This window comes from Medicago truncatula, chromosome 3 (assembly GCF_003473485.1).
Source record: "Medicago truncatula cultivar Jemalong A17 chromosome 3, MtrunA17r5.0-ANR, whole genome shotgun sequence".
NCBI classification, from domain to species: Eukaryota; Viridiplantae; Streptophyta; class Magnoliopsida; order Fabales; family Fabaceae; genus Medicago; species Medicago truncatula.
In genome coordinates this window covers 1,377,129-1,395,566 of record NC_053044.1, presented here as the reverse complement: position 1 = coordinate 1,395,566, position 18,438 = coordinate 1,377,129, and the positions used below count along the sequence as shown (strand labels likewise).

Here is an 18,438-nt window from a genome sequence, read left to right as displayed (position 1 = left end):
CCCCTCCTCTGACAATTTGGATTAAGGGTGTGTTTGGTTTGCAAAATAGCAAGTACTGGACAAAACAGTACAAGATAGAACAGTACAACACAAGACAGAACATCACATGACAATTTTTTTATGGCATTGAGTAATTTTTTGTTTTATACGATTTTTGAGGGACAAAATGCTATTTTGGTATTTTAGACAACTTGTACGTGAGACAAAAAGTTGTGCTGTGGTTTGGTGAGGGACAAAAATATGAGTTTCTGTCCTGTCCCTTGCCTCCAGTTTGTCCTGTACCTGAAATAGTTTTACAAATCAAACACTGGACAACTAGAGTTGTTCTGTCCTGTCCTTCATTTTTTAGCAAATCAAACACGGATGGAGCAGCTACAAAGAACCCTAATAGAGCAGCTGTAGGAGGAATCTTCAGAAACTATGATAGCTTATGTATTGGATGCTTTACTCAATATCTGGGGGAGAAAAATGCACTATATGCTGAATTAGTAGCTGCTATGACGGCTATTGAGATTGCTCACATCAATGGTTTCTCAAATTTTTGGTTGGAAACAGACTCCCAATTGGTCATTTTAGCTTTCAAATCTTTTTCTGTTGTTCCTTGGGTTTTAAGAAATAGGTGGCTCAATTGTCTGGTTAGGATTAGACATATGAGTTTTGTGGTGTCTCATATCTATAGAGAGGGCAATGCTTGTGCTGATAGTCTTGCATTAACCTCGTCTGACTTGTTTTGGTCTGATGGCTTACCTAACTCCATTAGAGGAGAGTACAATAGGAACAGGTTGAGTATGCCAAACTTTACTATCTTTTGAAAAGGTTTTGGTATAGTCCCCCTTTCTTCTTTGTACTTTTTCTTTTTTTGGTTCATCTAATGGATAGTTACTTTTAAAAAAAAAGACTATTAGCCAGCAAAAAATACAACATAGCGAGTCGATTCACTAAATATGTATAACACCCAAAGTATTGAATAATTTGCATCTATTCTCTCTAGGTCTCAAAAATTCATTGTTCATAAATTCTTCAAGATTAAACACTTTTTCTTAGAATCACTTTGTACTTTTGAGTCATATGATTTGCTAGGATGCTAATAGGGATTGTAAGTTGGTTCTTTCAAGGAAATTGGTTGGGCTTAATCAAGGTTTTAAAGTGAAGTGAATAATCTCATTCCACCTCCAAAGGTCTTGAAGGTTCTTTCTAATTGTTCTTGTGTTCAAGGGGATCCATTTTTCGGACGTAGCATCGAAGAGCTTGAGTGAAAAGTTCGAAGGGTTGTATGGGTGATTGAGGATTTAAAGACATCAAGAAGCACCAAATTCAAAGGTTATTTGAATTTTGTGGGAGTGTTTACATAGAAGTTGAAGAACTAAGATAGTTTTAAGGAACTCTTGTAATCACATTTGTATTCAAGATTGTTACCATTAGTGGAAGTCCTTGGTGGAGGTGTTTTTCACCAAGAAGAGTAGATGTGGCTCAAAGCGAGGACAAAAGAGCGAACTACTATAAAAATCTCAATGTCTTTCTCTTTTTTCTTATCCTCTTTAATTTTGATAGTTGTATATGTTTAATTGATATATTGACAGAAAAGAAATTGATTTTGATCTAAGTTGTTTTTGATTAAAATTGGCCTAATTCCTTGAATTAGGTTTTCACTGTTTTTACTTGGATCAATTAGTTTCAATTCCTAACCAATTCATGAATAGCATATACATTGTGTTTTTGATTGGTAGCTTGTTATATTCTCTAATAGGTTTGACTTTGAAATTGTCTTGTTTTGCAAATTGTTCAAGTACCATTAATATTTGATTGAAATAAGATTTATCTTGTAAATCACTCAATTCTATTGTAAATCTTATTAGTACATAATATTAACTTTTTTTGATTGTTTGTGATTGTTCAAGCTTATTTTCAATTAGTCAAAACATTTCAAAACACTTTCGCCGAAACTCCGTAAATTTTTTAAACCGCTATTCACCCCCTCTAACGCGCAACCTTATTGGCCATATAGACCAACAAAATCAACAACATATTAAGCTAATTGTTGTTGATGCCAAGGTTCTATTCATATAAAAGATTTTTGTTTATTTCTTGATATGAATTTATTTAAATAAAAGTTGATATAACTCGTCAACTAAATTTTAAGGTGATCGAGTTCATGTCATCACTCAATACATAGAATTGGAGCATTGGAAAGATCTTATTGAGGAACATAAGACTTATAATTTTTTTATCTATAATACTTAATAAGCATTCAATCACTTTAACCCAAAACCTTTATTTTTTTTTTCTTTTTAAATGAGCCAAATCAATAACTTCATATCATATAGTAATAGCTTTAGGATTACGCAAACAAGTGCTGTAAGCACTAGTTAAGAGGGTAAAAATAAAAATAAATTATAAATTTGATATAGAAAAAGTTCATTTTAAAAGTTTTAAGTTATTGAATAATAATATTCTCAATATAACACTCTCTTTTAAGCTTCTTAACAGAAATCATTTTCCATAACTTTATTTCATTATATTTCAATATTTAATATTAAAATATTATGAGACCTACGGAAAAAGTGTGCTTAAGTGAACACCCTTGCTAGTTAAGCACCAATTAAATTTTTTCTCATATAAGGATATCTATTAGGTACCAATCTATGAAGTTTGGATTCTCCAAAATGGAGACGTACCCGTATCGAATACATATTAGATACCGATATTCTGTAAAATTACACAATTTATCCCTTAACTTAATATTAAGTAACACTTTCGTCCTTTATCTTTTTTTTTTATCCCAATTTAGTCCTTTATGTTATTAAATGTCAACAAAATTATCCTTTTTAATTAAAATAATAAAAAAATCTAAAAAAATCATCAAAACCTCATTAAACTCATAAACAAACCCAAAACCTCATCATACAAATCAAGAAACTCAAATTTCATTGAAAAAGTCTAATTAAAAATGATAAGATATTGTCATTTTAAAACATAAAGGAATAAATCGGGACAAAAAAAAAAAAGATAAAGGACGAAAGTGTTACTAGCAATTAAGTTAAGGGACGAATTGTGTAATTTCGTTTTATTTTAATTTATAATATATTTTTAATAGAAACTTACAAGATAATCGACATATACTTATATGATACTTCACAAAGACGTATCTTGGAGAAAAAATGAAGGGTAAAAAAGTTATATTGTGTTGTGAAAATTCAATAGAGATGCATATGATTCATTTTAAGATATGAATCATTATAATTGTTTTTCGATTAACTAATTAAAAATTATGCTTTGGGTGGATGAAAGTAACAAGTGAGGGAGGAGATTCAATAAATCAACATTAACATATGAATGAAAATAAAATATGTTTTATATGAAAACTTTACATTTTTTATTTTGATCACGTGTATTATTTTTTGTAAATTGAGATTTTTATGATTATGTAGTACTGAAGATTAATTTTATTTTTTTTCAAGTATTTTACATGCATATAAATTTTAGTATAAATATATAAATATTTTGTTAATGTATTTTAGTCGTATCATATCATGAATTTTAAAAAATTCGTGTATCCGTGTACCTGTATTGTATCGCACCCACACTCATACTACGTATCCGTACATCATAGGTCAATGCTTAATAAGTCAGACATCTCTTATTGAAAATAATCTTAAAACACTTGTTAGTATGATCCTAAATTTAACATGTATCTTTAGACATTGGTGATCATATTAATTTTAAATCTCTAAAATGAATAAATTGACATAATTTTTTTATATAAAATTTTCAATTTAAGTTCCTTAACATATGCCCCAAGGGCACAAGTTAGTATTCCTCTTAAAAAAATACTCCCTTCGTTTTAAAATGAGTGTCATTTTAGTCAAAAAATTTATTTTAAAATGAATGTCACTTTACATTTTCAATACAACTTTAATTTTTTTCTTCCAACGTTACCCTCTCCAACTTTTCTCTCACACAATTTTCAATGCAACTTTAAGTTTGTCTTTTTCTTATAAAGTAAAGACACTTTAGAAAAAGTGTTATGTCTAATTATTATTTCATTCCATTCTTTAATCTATGTGCAATTTGCTAAAACGATTCATTTTGAAACGGAGGATTTTCGTTTAACTCGAGCTGACGTAAACCTTCAATCTGCATGACACCTACGCTGACGTAAACTCTTAATCTGCATGACACCTATGCTGACGTAAACCTTTAATCTGCATGACCTATTTTCATCCTTGCTAGTACTACTATATTAGGGTCAAAGTTGGACACACGCCTATGCTATGCTTCTAACCATTTTTTAATCGGAGAAAAGCCATCTTATTTTTTAATATGTAGAAAAACCTGTCTTCTATTTGGTGAATTTTAGAGTTTTTGTTAATGAAGAATTGTTTATAAGAATTCGAATTTAAATTTTAATTAAAATAATTTTTGATCAGTTTTTATTTACCACTCGACTGAATTTTGGTTATAGAAAGGACTTTTCTCCTAAAAATTAGAGAGCTAAGACCTGAAATTTTTTTCATGGTCGAATAATTTTTTTTGGATAAACGAATTTTCATGTTTTCATAAAACTCAAACTACGATTTTATTAAAAATAAAAAATTGAAAAACGATTTTGTTAAAGAGTGTCACATTGTATAATTAAGAGATGACATGAATGAACATGTGTATATAAGTGGGAATAGTTTTTCTATAAAAAAAAAAAAGAGAAATGATATTTGAACAACAATTTTGTGAACTTTTATGACAACTTTTTTCTCATACTCACATTGTGTTTTCATTTTCTCTCTATTGCTTTGATTTTTGTGTCAAGATCTACATTTCTTTATATATTTTGGTTGTCCGCTAAGACTTTGTTGCGAGCTTGGAGGGGAAAGGAGGGAATGATTTTGAAAAAAAGGAATGAACAAGTGGAATAAAAAGAAGAAAATGAAGGAGGAGGGCTTCAGGGGGTTAATTTTTCTTCATAATACATAACTCTCATCATTTGAAGGAACTCAAAAATTGTATTGGAAGAAGGTTTTGGAGGGTTTGAAGGATTTACATGAATTCTTCAAATTTAATCTATTTTATTATAATATTCTTAAAATTTAAAATATAGTAATCATACACACATTTTTGTGTTCGACAATATATGGAATATAAATTTTTGTGTAATATATAATATCCTCTAAAAAACACAAAATTTATAATATTCTCTAAAAAACACTCTTTAAAAAAATTGAAAGATTTCTCCAATTTCCTCCCATATTTCTCACCCCCTTTAACCCCTCCCTTCTGTCATCCAAACTCCCAAACAAATCCTATGTTGTCATATAAAATGGTTGATCAAATAACATTCCTCTAAAAAAATAGGAACAATTCTCGTCTTACAAATCGGTTTTGTTGAATTGTGTTAGGTCCAATCACAAATTTTAAGAGTTTGTTTTCTAAGATTCTTTACGATCAACTTCAAATTCTATTTTTTTTGAGCAAGTTCTAATTTTTTTTTTAACAAAGTAACATTGAATTAATTTTTAGAAAAATGTGGCCGTAAAAGTACAATCGGTGTGGGGTTGAATTTTCGACCTTATGATACTTCGAATCCAGTTTTTTTGTTTTATTTTGTAGATAGACGAAATGACAAAACCATTATAAACTCACACACACAAGTGGAGGGACCGGGGTTCGAACCCCGATCATGACATCCGATCAAACAATTTCGACATTTTCTATTTTAACCATGATTGTAATTCAATTAAAATATAAGATCATCCCTTTAATTAGGAGTTTGGTGTAGTCTAAATATTCCAGCCACAATGAAGCCGGCTTAATGGAAATGTCACACTTCTGTCATGCATGTTTTGATAAAAAAGAATGCTCTGGTCATTTTTGTACCGATATATCTTGTTTGTTTCCTACAAAACAGAAAAACATTTTTTTAATAGTAATCACTTTTTAAATGTTGAATGATAGATGCCAATGTGACACTATAAATATTTGTTCGAAGTAGAGTAAGATAACAAGCATTTACAAAGAGCATAGAGTACACAAAAGATTATCATCAAAAAAAGAAAAGAGTACACACAAAAAAATGGAGGCAAAGAAGAATAAGATTCTTGTATTTGGTGGAACTGGTTACATAGGAAAGTATATGGTGAAGGCAAGCATCTCATTAGGTCATCCAACTTTTGTGTATACTCACCCTATTAATTCAAAAACTCCTAACTCCAAGATACAACTTTGCAAGGAATTCAATTCCATTGGAGTAACACTTGTTGAGGCAAGTCTTATTTCTCTCTATATTATGTAATGAAATTAAATAATTCTTGTTAATGAATTAATTTCTTGATAAGTATATATCAACAATAATTGATTGCAGGGAGAACTTGAGCATGACCAGATTGTGAAAGTGATTAAGCAAGTAGACATTGTGATATGTACCTTTCCATACCCACAAGTGTTGGAGCAACTCAAAATTATAGATGCTATTAAAGTTGCTGGCAATATCAAGGTGATAAAAATTCCATTGACTAAAAATGTTTTGAATGACATCTCCTTAGGTTAATCACAACAGCCTTCCACTCATGTAATTTTTTGTATATATACCAGCGGTTCACGAGCACTTCGTGCCCGTTTATACGCTTTTTTATTACCCTAACACGTGTAAATTATAAATGATTTTTTATAAAATTTAGATTTAGATTAAAATTATAAGTAGAGATGTTTGTGATTTATTGTAAAAAATCATGCTTATATTTATCAACTACACAACCATATTGCAAATATAGTATAAACTCTTATCATTTTCAATGACACCAACAATATAACATTTTTATACAAAAATTTGTTTATAATTTGAATAATGAAAAATCCAACCCAAAATCTCATATTTCCTTAATAAATTTTTAATAATATTGTTCCCATTGTAGTAGGGTATTTTAATGATATTTATCTATTTTTTAATTAATAATTTAAATACTGTTATAAAAAGGATAAAATAATAAATAAAATATTTTAAATGAAAGATATAATTGGAAAGGAAAAAGTCAGCTCAAACTCGTCTATTTTCTTTATGAGAAATGATATTTGAACATCCATTTTATGACAATTTTCTATCTCATACTCACATTATTTTTTACTTTATCTATTGTTTTGGTTTTGGTGCAAATATCTACATTTTCTTTATAAATTATGGTTGTCTCATAAGTTGTTAACCAAATGGTTGTTAAAATAAAACTCATCTTTCTTTATATATAGTGTATATATATAACATGAGGCATTGACATTGTATCCTCATCTTTAAATTTTATTTTCTTTTAATTGTTGCTGTTAATTTTTTAATATAACTAAATATCTTGAAATATTTGACCAAAAAAAAGAAAATATCTTGAAATATGGAACTATATTTATTTAATAAGTGTATATATTCCCTACAGAGATTTCTTCCATCAGACTTTGGTGTAGAAGAAGACAGAGTACACCCTCTTCCTCCATTTCAAGCTTTTCTTGATAAGAAAATAAAAATTAGAAGAGAAATTGAAGCAGCAGGAATCCCTTATACTTTTGTCTCAGCAAATTGTTTTGGTGCATACTTTGTGAATTTCTTGCTTCGTCCTTATGAAAACAAGAAAGATATTGTTGTCTACGGCAGTGGTGAATCCAAAGGTACATATTTTTCCATTAGCTAGATAGTTGCACTTGCAGGAAGTACGATTTATCAGACTAGGGTTAATCTGTTTTGATCATGCCTTGAGAATGCTTGGTAGGCATGGCAACAAAACCCATACCCGTGGTTAATTACCCGCCTGAACTAAACCCATTTTGACGGATTTCCCCGTTTTGACTGGGTTTGGGTTTTCACCGATTTCAAAACAAGTGTATGGGACGGGTAACAGGGTATTGGATATCGGGATTTCTAGATGCTTCTAGAAGGCTTCAAAGATGGTGCCTGCTTAGAGGTTGCCTAAGGTCTCATTGGCCCCTATGAAGGGCGCCTTGGCCCTTACGAAGGACGCTGTGTTCCTTATCCGGATTTCTCCAATCGAATAGTCATGACTCATGTGCTAAGGAAAAAATGTGATTGAAAATACACATAATTTACCTTTCAAAATTTATGGACTTTGAGTGTAATAGATGAGGGGTAAAAATAGTTAGCCTATAATATTATTTATCCCTACACTAAACCTTTAGACTAACTATAGGAATTATTCTTAACATAATATACCTTTCTATTCAACTACTTTTTTCCATATATTTTTGTTGCATTCAAATGAATTTATTTAGTAATCTCACGAGATAATTTTATATTTTGTTAGCTATACTAAATTATGAAGAAGATATTGCTATGTACACTATTAAAGTGGCAAATTATCCAAGAGCACACAACCGCATTGTTGTGTATCGACCTTTGAAGAATATCATATCACAAAATGAGTTGATATCACTATGGGAACTCAAAAGTGGTCAAAACTTTAACAAAGTATTTGTTCCAGAAGAAGATATTATCAAGCTATCACAAAGTAAGACTTTGTTTCATTCAATATTTTTTTTACTTTATCTAAAATTTCGGTATGTAAATGTAAATACATAAGCTTACATTCTCATTATATAAACCAATTAGCTTTGTCACCAAAAATTAATTAACTAATTACTACTAGGTTTAGAGTTTAAAATTATTTAGTGATGATAAACGAAGTTTTATGCAAACTCATCATCATATTTATAATCTATATATTGTCAAAAAAAATCATATTGATATAATCTTATCAAATCATAATATTATTTTTAAAATATGTTTCTTTTAGGGCAACAAAATTGTGAAATATACTAATGGTAAAATATGTCTTTTATGATGCAGCTTTACCCCCTCCAGAAGATATTCCAATTTCCATCGTTCATAGCATATTTGTTAAAGGCGACATGTACTTTGAGCTAGAGGAAAATGACCTTGAAGCTTCACAACTATATCCAAATTACAACTACACATCCATTGATCAACTTCTTGATAAATTTCTTGTTGATCCTCCACCCCCTGTATCTGCTGCTTTTGAATGAACCTATTTTATTGATAGTGAGCTTTGATGTTGGTTAGATTAATAAATGTCGTTCTCGTGAGCTTAACTCAATGGGTATGAATAATGCATAATAATATATAATGTAAGGTTCAGAATTCAAACCCTGGCCACCACTAAAAAATAGATTAATAAATTTCGTAGGTATACTAAAATATTGATTGTACTATTAAATAATTTGAGAACGCATAGGCTTATTGTGAGTTCTATTGAATAAATTGAGATTGAGTAAATATATTCTCTTTGGTAATACCAATTTTGGTCCATTATCAACGTGCAGCAATTGCATATTTTTTTTAAAGTTTTTTTTAGTATATACCTATACCTAAATTACAAATTGGGAACGACATCCTGATTCACCAGTCTCTTCCTAACGACCTCCAAACTTTGTTAAGAAATGATGCATTGGACCCATTTACAAATTTTATGATATGAAGAACTTTTTTTTTTTTTTGAAGGAATGATATGAAGAACTTTATTATTTCACCTTTTCCAACGGTTCAAAACAATTATTTTATATGAATAGTTCCTCTCAAAAAACGAAAGTTCTACTGTTTAGCTATAAAATAATTGAACCGATCATTTTTTTCTTCATAAAACATACTTTATAAGAAAAAAACATTAATTCACACTTATTAAGAAAACTAATACTTAGTGTTTTGAGATATTATTTTTTGTGTTCTCCTTGGAATAAGTTTCATGGAAAGATGTAAAAATAATTTTTATTGGTTAAAAATTATGGAGAAAATAAAAAGAAGAACAAATTGAATGCAATTTGCATTTAATTTTACATTGAAAAAGATGATTTGTTTGAAAAAACATAATAATAACATAAAAATTGGTCTTTTTTGCTTATATTTTGAGACAAAGAATATGAGATTTTTTTGCTTATATTTTAGGACAGAGGGAGTATATACTCCCTCCGTCCCATAATAACTGAGTCATTTGCAAAAAAAAGTTGTTCTAAAATAATTGAGTCATTTCACTTTTCAATATTAATTACTTTTTTCCTTTATAACTCTAATTAATACTACTTTCACCACTCCCAATTCAATATATTCTACTTTACATTTATGATAAAGAAGAATGCACCAATACTTGATAAAGGCATTCAAAATTATTTTTCTCTCTCTTTCATTTATACGCTTTTCTTAATCTGTGTGAAATGAGAAAATGACTCAATTAAACTGGGCGGAGCAAGTAAATTCTTTTAAAAAATTCATTTCTAAGAATGACCAAGGTTAGATTAAAATAACATTATCTAATTTGTAGTTCTCATTACAAAAAAAGAAGGAAAACGAAAATTTGGCAAACCGAAGCGTCTCTAAAAATACCTCCTTAATAAAAGAAGGCACATCATCCCATCCAAGAATGTCAACTATATTGTGTTGTGTTGCTATCAAATCCGCACACTCAATACCTTTCATGAATATTCATTGAGGTGAACCCATCGAACCGGTTTGGTAGGCCAGCTCAATTAAGTTCGTTTTTTTGGCTCTTCGAGACGCGAGGAGTGAAAATCTCAGAGTCAACATTTTCATTGTTTATATTCCCTCCGTTCCGCAATAGATGACCCATTTGAAAATGTGTAATTTTGATCTAACTTAATTTTACCATATTTTTTTACTAATATACAAAGATAAATGATATCATATAAGATGTCGTTAGATTTTTCTCAAGTATTTTCAAAATATCAAATTTTTATAATTTTTTCTAATATATTATTTAAGATATTTAAGCTCAAAATTATGCATTGACATGTGTAATAAGGTCAACTGTATCAAATATTATGGACGAAGCAAGGATCTACGCCAACACAAGGTCTTTTTGTAAAACATGACAACTATGTGGAGGGTAGTTGGATAGATTATGAGCAGGCTTGTTGTAACACCCCGTTTTCCCAATATACAAATTTCTTAAACAATTATCAGAGTAAAAACCATAAACGGGATATCACATAGAAACGTAATCCAAAAACAGTTAAATAATAATTTAACCTTCACAATATCTTTAACATAGCAGCGGAATATTTAATTCAAAATCATAAATCAGTTTGGCACGTAGGCCCCATCAAAATAGTTCATATTCCATAACATAATAAAAATAACATATTATCCACGTAAGAGAATGAAGCATGTTATAGCATATAACCCCATCCCGTTACGTATCAGAGCGACCTAGACGACACAGTGAAGGCAAGGCCAACTCACGAAGCAACTGCACACTAAGCACGATCACCTGCAAGTTACCCATACGAAGGGCAACATTTTCAAGCAGAAGGGGTGAGATTTCATAATAAAATAACATTAATCAATGTAATTGCGAATCATAAATTAACATCAATCATTCCATTATTAACTTTGCATAAATGCTAAACAGTTATCACGTAATCATATAACCAATCATTATAAACAACATAACATAATCAAATAACACTTATCACATAATCACATATCCATTCATTATCAACAAGGCATCTTAATCATGACAATGTGACAATGCTCCTAGACTCCTTATATGCATGTGGTACCAATCGTCATCATAAGTATTAATATACTTTAATCGTGCGGAGGACAAAGCTCCTATAAAACGTGCGGAGGACAAAGCTCCTAATTTTCGTGGTGAGGACTAAGCTCAATGTTATGCTATGCATGGACACATATGAACAAAACATCATAATCATCGTAATCATGTGCATTCAATAACTTGATGCAAAACGTCATCATTTTCATTATATTCATATATAAACATTGCATACTCAGTTAAATAACAGCAGCAGCATAGTCAAGTCGCATAACAGCAAGGAGATATCAATATATCAACAACAATTTACTAGAATCATAATCATTTCAATTATATCTTACATATTGCATAATACCTTAATCATGCTCAAATAATATCAACTTAACTCAATAGCTTTACAGACTGCATTAAACGTTATCATAAGGTTTCATTACCAATTAGGGGTTCACTCTGGACCAAAAAGCGCGACACAGATCGCACAAACACATAATCAAGTTCATCCTGGTTGTACTCGCGAGGCGAGAGTACTTACTCGCCATGGCGAGCACCACTCAACTCACAACTAAGCTTGTTCTGGGTTCCCTCTGATCCTACATTCATTCCTAATCAATACTAGGTAAGTTCAGGTACTCAAAGGCATACAAGATTCAACTAAAAAGGTCGAAACACGAAATATGACATGCACTCTGCCTAAGCTCGCGAGGCGAGGAAGGTTGCTCGCCATGGCGAGTTGAACCAAACAACTCGCGAGGCGAAGGAAAGGGGCTCGCGTGGCGAGCGATGAAGTTCATCACTCGCGAGGCGAGGATCATCACTCGCCGTGGCGAGCGATGAACAGAAGCACGGGCAGACTAGGGTTTTTCTCAAAAATCCCTCACACAACATGGTTCAAAGCCTAATTTTGATTCCAGAATTCATCCTAAACATGTTCTAAGGTTATAGGACGGTTCTTACATCAATCTAAACAAGTTTTACCGTTTGATCATCAATTTTTAGGGCTTTGACCTAATTCCAAAACTTCTCTAAATCAATCCTAACTTGGTCAACTAATCATCAGAATTACAACAATCAATGCTATTGAATTACTAGTCTCACCCTTACCTGGTTATGAAGAAATCGCAGCTCTCTCTATGCTCTTCTCCCTTCTAAGCTTTTTCTCCCTTTTCCAAAAGTTTTCACGTACAATGAGTTTCTAAAATATTAGGTCTTCTCCTATTTATATCTTTTTCTAATTACTTATCTTATCTCACTTTCTCCCCCAAGACTATCTAAAATATCAAAACAGCCCTCAACTAAATATTTTATATTATTTTCAAATCTTTATTTTATTCAACAATAAAATAATTCCCATATCATAATCAAATCCTTCAATACTCATAACTTAACACGTCATCGATCAAATCACCAAAATCACCACAAATCATCAAAACATATCAAAATCATACATATATTATATAAATATAATATAATCACCTAAACTCGATTAAATAAACGATTAAACGAAAGTGGGCGTTACACTTGTTGGTCACACTTTCCACTTATACCAAATCTCGATGCATATCAACATATGGAATAGGAATTTCACATGCTTCAAAGTTATATGGGGGTGGCCTCTCAAAAGGAGATTCAACTTCAACGGTCTCAGATTGCACCAGCTCAAGAATAGGTTTTATACCTGGTTGGACAAGTTGTCCAACCAATGGGGATATATCCACAAATTCATAGGTGATATTTAATAAAGCAAATTGGAAAGTATTGCTTAGGCCTTAGGATGCTGCTCAATTTGAGTAAACATGGTTGACGTTTGTGTTGCTTGTGCATCTTCCTCAGAGGCAGTAAACAATTCAAAATGAACCTTTGTGTCACGATTCAAAGGAGGTGCTTGAGGTGTAATATATGTTTCATTAATAGCGATAGTTTCATCATTAGTAACAACATTTGCATCATAGGTCACACCAATTGCATCAACATTAACGTCATCAGTACCATCATGAGTCGCGTCATTTGCATCAACAATGTCGTCATTATCAACAAAATTTTCAACATGAGTAATAACAAGTGGCACTTCAAAAGCCTTGGAGGATGCTATGCCGTATGCATTCTCCTTGTCAACATATTTATGAATTGTTTTCTTCGAAACATATGCAGGTTTTTTTTTACCATGATCTACATTTTCCACAATCTTCCGAGGGATCAACCAACGAAATTTAGCAATGTGAAAAAATTTAGCGGCCGAAAGCTCGCTTCTTTATTGCATCACCCCACTTATTAAGAAAGTGTTTGAGTAGACTCACATGTTTTACTTTAATATTTTGTAGTTTCATAGTTTATAATATACTACCTCCGTCTATTATTATAGGACCCTTTTAGAAAAAAAATTGTCCCTTTTTATAAGACCCTTTTGATATTTTCAAGTGCATTAATTTTTTCTTTACACAATTACCCCTATTTACTCTACATATTTTTTTGAAAAGCAATAAATTCTTTTTTCCTTTGATAAAAAAAAGAGCAATAAGTTTACGTGGGAACTCTCAATTGATGCACTGAAGGCTGCCTTATATTCATGTCCCAAACAGTGGTAACTCCCAAGATTTTTTTTTTTTACGTGAGAATTTATTCATGTACCTCTTTGGTTCAATTTTTTTTTTTTTTTTTTTTACTTATAATGTCTGTCAAAGTGCTTGCAATGGAACTTGCTGAAGATTCTATGGAAGATGTTGAAGTGGAGATGGTTGAGGATTCCTTTGAAGGTCTTGAAGTTGCTGATGATTCCTTTGAAGATCATATAATGGAAATTGCTGAAGATTCCATGGAAGGTGTTGAAGGGGAGATTGTTGAGGATTCCTTGGAAGTTGTTGCATTTGAAGAGCTGGGTGATGAAGTTCAGTCCAACAACATTGAAGATTGTCCCTTTCCACACTTTGATTTAAACAAATTTCCCGAGGATGATTATGAAAATGACAGCTAAGAAGAAAAGGAGAAGAAACAATTGTTGATGACTTTTTGTAGGATTTATCTTGATAGGTTTTATTAATGGTTATATTATGTCAGCTGTATCCATTTTCTGTACTTTGTTTTGAATGAAAAGAGACACCAATTATGAATAAAAAGAGTTTTGGATGCGCACAGAATGTTTGTGCTGACATAGTGTGAGAAGAGCAGAATAATTGAGGAATAAAAGAGAGAACTTTTAGCAGAAAAGACTATAGCTATACTAACATCTAACTTGATTAATCATTTGCTTGCATTTTATTGAATAAAAGAGGCATTATATAGCCTAGTGATACAACAGCATTCCTTGTTTTCAACACATGATCAAACGGTTACACACAGCTGTCATACACAGTTCTAGTACTACCACTACTAGCATTATTCCTTTTACTATGCAAGTACTTTGTTGTTATCTATTGCAGCTTTTCTGGGATCAAAAGCAAAAAGTACAAATCAAATATACTAATGCGAATTCAAATGATCAAGCACTTCTTCCACTAATGATGAATCACATTTGATAGACACCGGTAGCCGTCCTTGTCTTTGCATAACATCTTTCTTTATATGTGGAATACTGAATTTGTTCGAACCTTTTGCCTTCATTATTTCTACCATACATGTTTGTAGTGATATGAAAATCTTATTGCTCAAGTGGGATGGAAATATTTCAAATGATTTTTCCACTGCCGCAACTAGATCATCAATAGTCTTCGGTGCTTCCTTATGTTGCAGTGATTGAATGGCACTGAAGAAGCCAAGGTCTAAGACATTTAGTTCAGGGGAATTGGGAGGTTGACACATCAGTCGAATGTCGAACCCATCTTGTGAGGCAGCTTGACGAAATTCAATGTCGTTCTCATTGACGTGACATCTTGCGTTATCCTGTTGAATGAAAATTGGTTGGCCTATTTCATCTCTTGGCCACTTTTGTTTTATGGCAGGAATAACTTTTTCGATCAAAAACTTTCTACAAATTTCTCTATTGACTGAAGTGATGGATTTTGTTTCAAGAGTTCCTGCAACTCTATTTACACTATTTCTCTTTGCTGGCTCTTTGTAGATGAACGGAAAAACACCTATTTTACCAGAAAATGTTTCGTTCCCTTCAACATCAAATCTTGGGCGGGTAATTGCAGTTAAGAACATTACCTTTCCGATAAAGTTCTTGCTCTTGCAAGTGCGGTGTGGCTCGTCTTCATCCGGTAGCAAGTAATACTTCATAGATTTTTTGGTCATATAAAACCACTTTTCGTCTATATGTACAATGTTATGCATTGTTTTGAAGGTTGGATCATGTGGCATTGTACTACTATCCAACATTGACAAGCAAAACTTTAGTTTTTCTATCTTGTTTGCTTCAGTCAAGCAAGGCTTAATTGCACTTGTGTGGCGTTTTATACATCCACGCTTCTGCATTCTCGATAAACTGGACTTGTTTATTTTCAAAGCTTCAGCTAAATCTCGCAAAGTGGACCTATCCAACAATTTCCAACATTAATACACAGAAGATAAAGTGCAAGCAATGTTAAGCATAAATGGTAAACATTGACGTAGTAATTTAAAAAAAATGATAAAGCTAACTGAAAGTTAATGATTTTCATAAAAACAAAGTTACTTTGTGGCATGGCATCAAGATCATTATACCCCCACAACCAATGTAAAGCTAAGAGTTGAAGTATTGGACCTTTTTGATAATGGAACTTGAAGAAATTGATCATGATCCAGTTCAATCCTTTTTCGCCCACAATTTGTTGTTTTCCTATGAGACACATCTCCTGTGAGTTTTGCTCTCTTCCAAATACGTTTAATGACACTAACAGAGACTGAATACATTGACGCAATCAATTTTCTAGTCCCTTTTTTCAGTCTTCCTACATGGTTGTGCTGCAAAAGAAGATGAGCAATGGCCTTACGCTCTTCGTTGCTTAAAAACTTGCGTCCATTATCTGTTCCTTCATATTGAAATGCATATTGTGTGTAATTACTCCTAACAAATGATAACAAAAATTTGAATGAAATTAAATAAAGAAGAAATACATTACCATCAGCATTAAGGACTCCTTCAGGTTCACTCTCATTAACATGTTGAACATTATCTTCAAAGTCATACTCTATATCTGCAATGTTGGTGTCATAAACTTCTTGTGGTTGGTCTTCATCAAACATAACAATCTCTATTTCCTATTCACTTTCTTCCACATAATGTTCAGGATCATTATTTGTTTCCTCTTCACTTTCAGGATTAAAAGGGATGTTTAAATCTATGTTAAGAGGTGGTTCCATGGCTTCCTATAATTTTTCATGAAGAATATGTTTAATTCTCTATATGTTTATATATTGTTGTTTCATGCTCCTTGTTCTTAAAAAAAAAAAAGCGCCAAAAATTTGAAAATAGCGCCAGAAATTTGTTCGTAAAAATTTTAAGTTTGGAGCTTCAAATTTGAAATTTTGGGAAAAAAAGAATGATTCCAATTTTTTTTGTAGACAAAAAAAAAATGGAATGGTTATTCAAGTAGTAGTGGTTGTTATTCACGTTCATTTTTTTTTATGCAATGGCCTTCCCAACTTTACATTTAAGTAGTAGTGGGTAATTAATATGAGGAAGTAACTAAAAAAAGTAGTAGTGGGTAATTAATATAGGAAAATAGTGAATTGTGATTTCAATTATTAGAAGAGCAAACATGGAAAAAAAATGTCATTTGTCAACAAATTTAACAAAATAATCAACTTTCTTAAAACCCGTGTTTTTTTAAAAGGGTCTTATAATTAGGGACTGAGGTAGTACATAAAATATGTAGCTCAGTTTTTTCAAAATACTCTTTCCGTCCCTTAATAAATGACCTAGTTGACAATATGCATTATTGACTTGATATACTTTGACCATACTTTTCTACTAATTTACAAAGATAAATAATATCATGTAAGATGTTGTTGGATTCGTCTCGATGAGTATTTTTAAAATATTAAATTTTTATAATTTTTTTTTAGTAGAGAATTGAAGATATCAAAGATAAAACATATGCATTGGTATGTATGTAAGAGTCAACTAGATCATTTATTTAGGGACGGAGGGAGTATCGTCCAAAGATTCTAAATAAATTTGACTTTGTGTTTAACGATTATTACAACTTACATTTTGTGTATATATTATGACATTTTTAGTGACTCATCCAAGTTTTTTTTTTGCATAGGTTGGAGGATTCCTTGTACTCTCTCTAAGAATCTTTTGCTTATGAAAAAAATGATATTGATTCAGTGAAGTTTGAACGGTGGGTCCCTTGTTAGGAAAGAAATCCGTGTTTTTCAGGAGTGGTGAACAAGATATCCAACTTTATACACAGGAACGTATTCTAATAATATTTGCTTTTTAGAGATTAAGAAAAGGGAAATGGTACACCTATAATTTTGAGTGTACCGGTACTTTTGTTGCACAAAATTTATAAATTAACGATCACTTTAATGAAATAAAAATGTATTTGTCAATATTTATATTTTAAAAAACATCATTTCATAAGAAAAACCATCATTTCATTATTTATAAGGATTATATTAAAAAAAATTACATTTTGTCATAAAAAATAATCAATATTCATTGTTATGAGTAATAAAAATTCTTAAAAATTAAATTTTATTTCGTCGAAGCTTTTGGTAAATAAAATTTAATTATCTTAGTTGTCAATGATAGAAAATAATTATTTTTCTTCAAAAAAACAACTGATTTATTATTAATTTTACAATTTGGTGTACCGATACATCCAAATTCATTGGGTGTACCATAGAATTTGCCTTAAGAAAATGTAAGATAGTCCAAGAAAGGTTATAATGATAAAATAGATGCAATATTTTAGGGAAAAAAAATACATAGACCACCCTTTTGGTA

At 31.1% G+C, this 18,438-nt stretch overlaps 2 protein-coding genes across 2 annotated transcripts; one reads left to right on the top strand and one right to left on the bottom strand.

Moving 5' to 3' along the window:
- Positions 1-6,010: 6,010 nt before the first annotated feature.
- On the top strand, positions 6,011-9,063 carry LOC11410516 (eugenol synthase 1). The gene is made up of 5 exons (XM_003598129.3): positions 6,011-6,253; positions 6,353-6,484; positions 7,410-7,638; positions 8,289-8,492; positions 8,831-9,063. The coding sequence occupies exons 1-5, from the start codon at positions 6,065-6,067 to the stop codon at positions 9,025-9,027; spliced, it is 951 nt and encodes a 316-aa protein (XP_003598177.1). The 5' UTR covers positions 6,011-6,064; the 3' UTR covers positions 9,028-9,063.
- Positions 9,064-15,020: 5,957 nt separating this feature from the next.
- LOC112420508 (uncharacterized) lies at positions 15,021-16,724 on the bottom strand. Its single transcript, XM_024780263.1, has 3 exons — positions 16,601-16,724; positions 16,243-16,510; positions 15,021-16,032 (listed from the first exon to the last, which is right to left on the bottom strand). Exons 1-3 carry the CDS (start codon positions 16,722-16,724, stop codon positions 15,021-15,023), a joined length of 1,404 nt encoding a protein of 467 aa, XP_024636031.1.
- Positions 16,725-18,438: the final 1,714 nt, after the last annotated feature.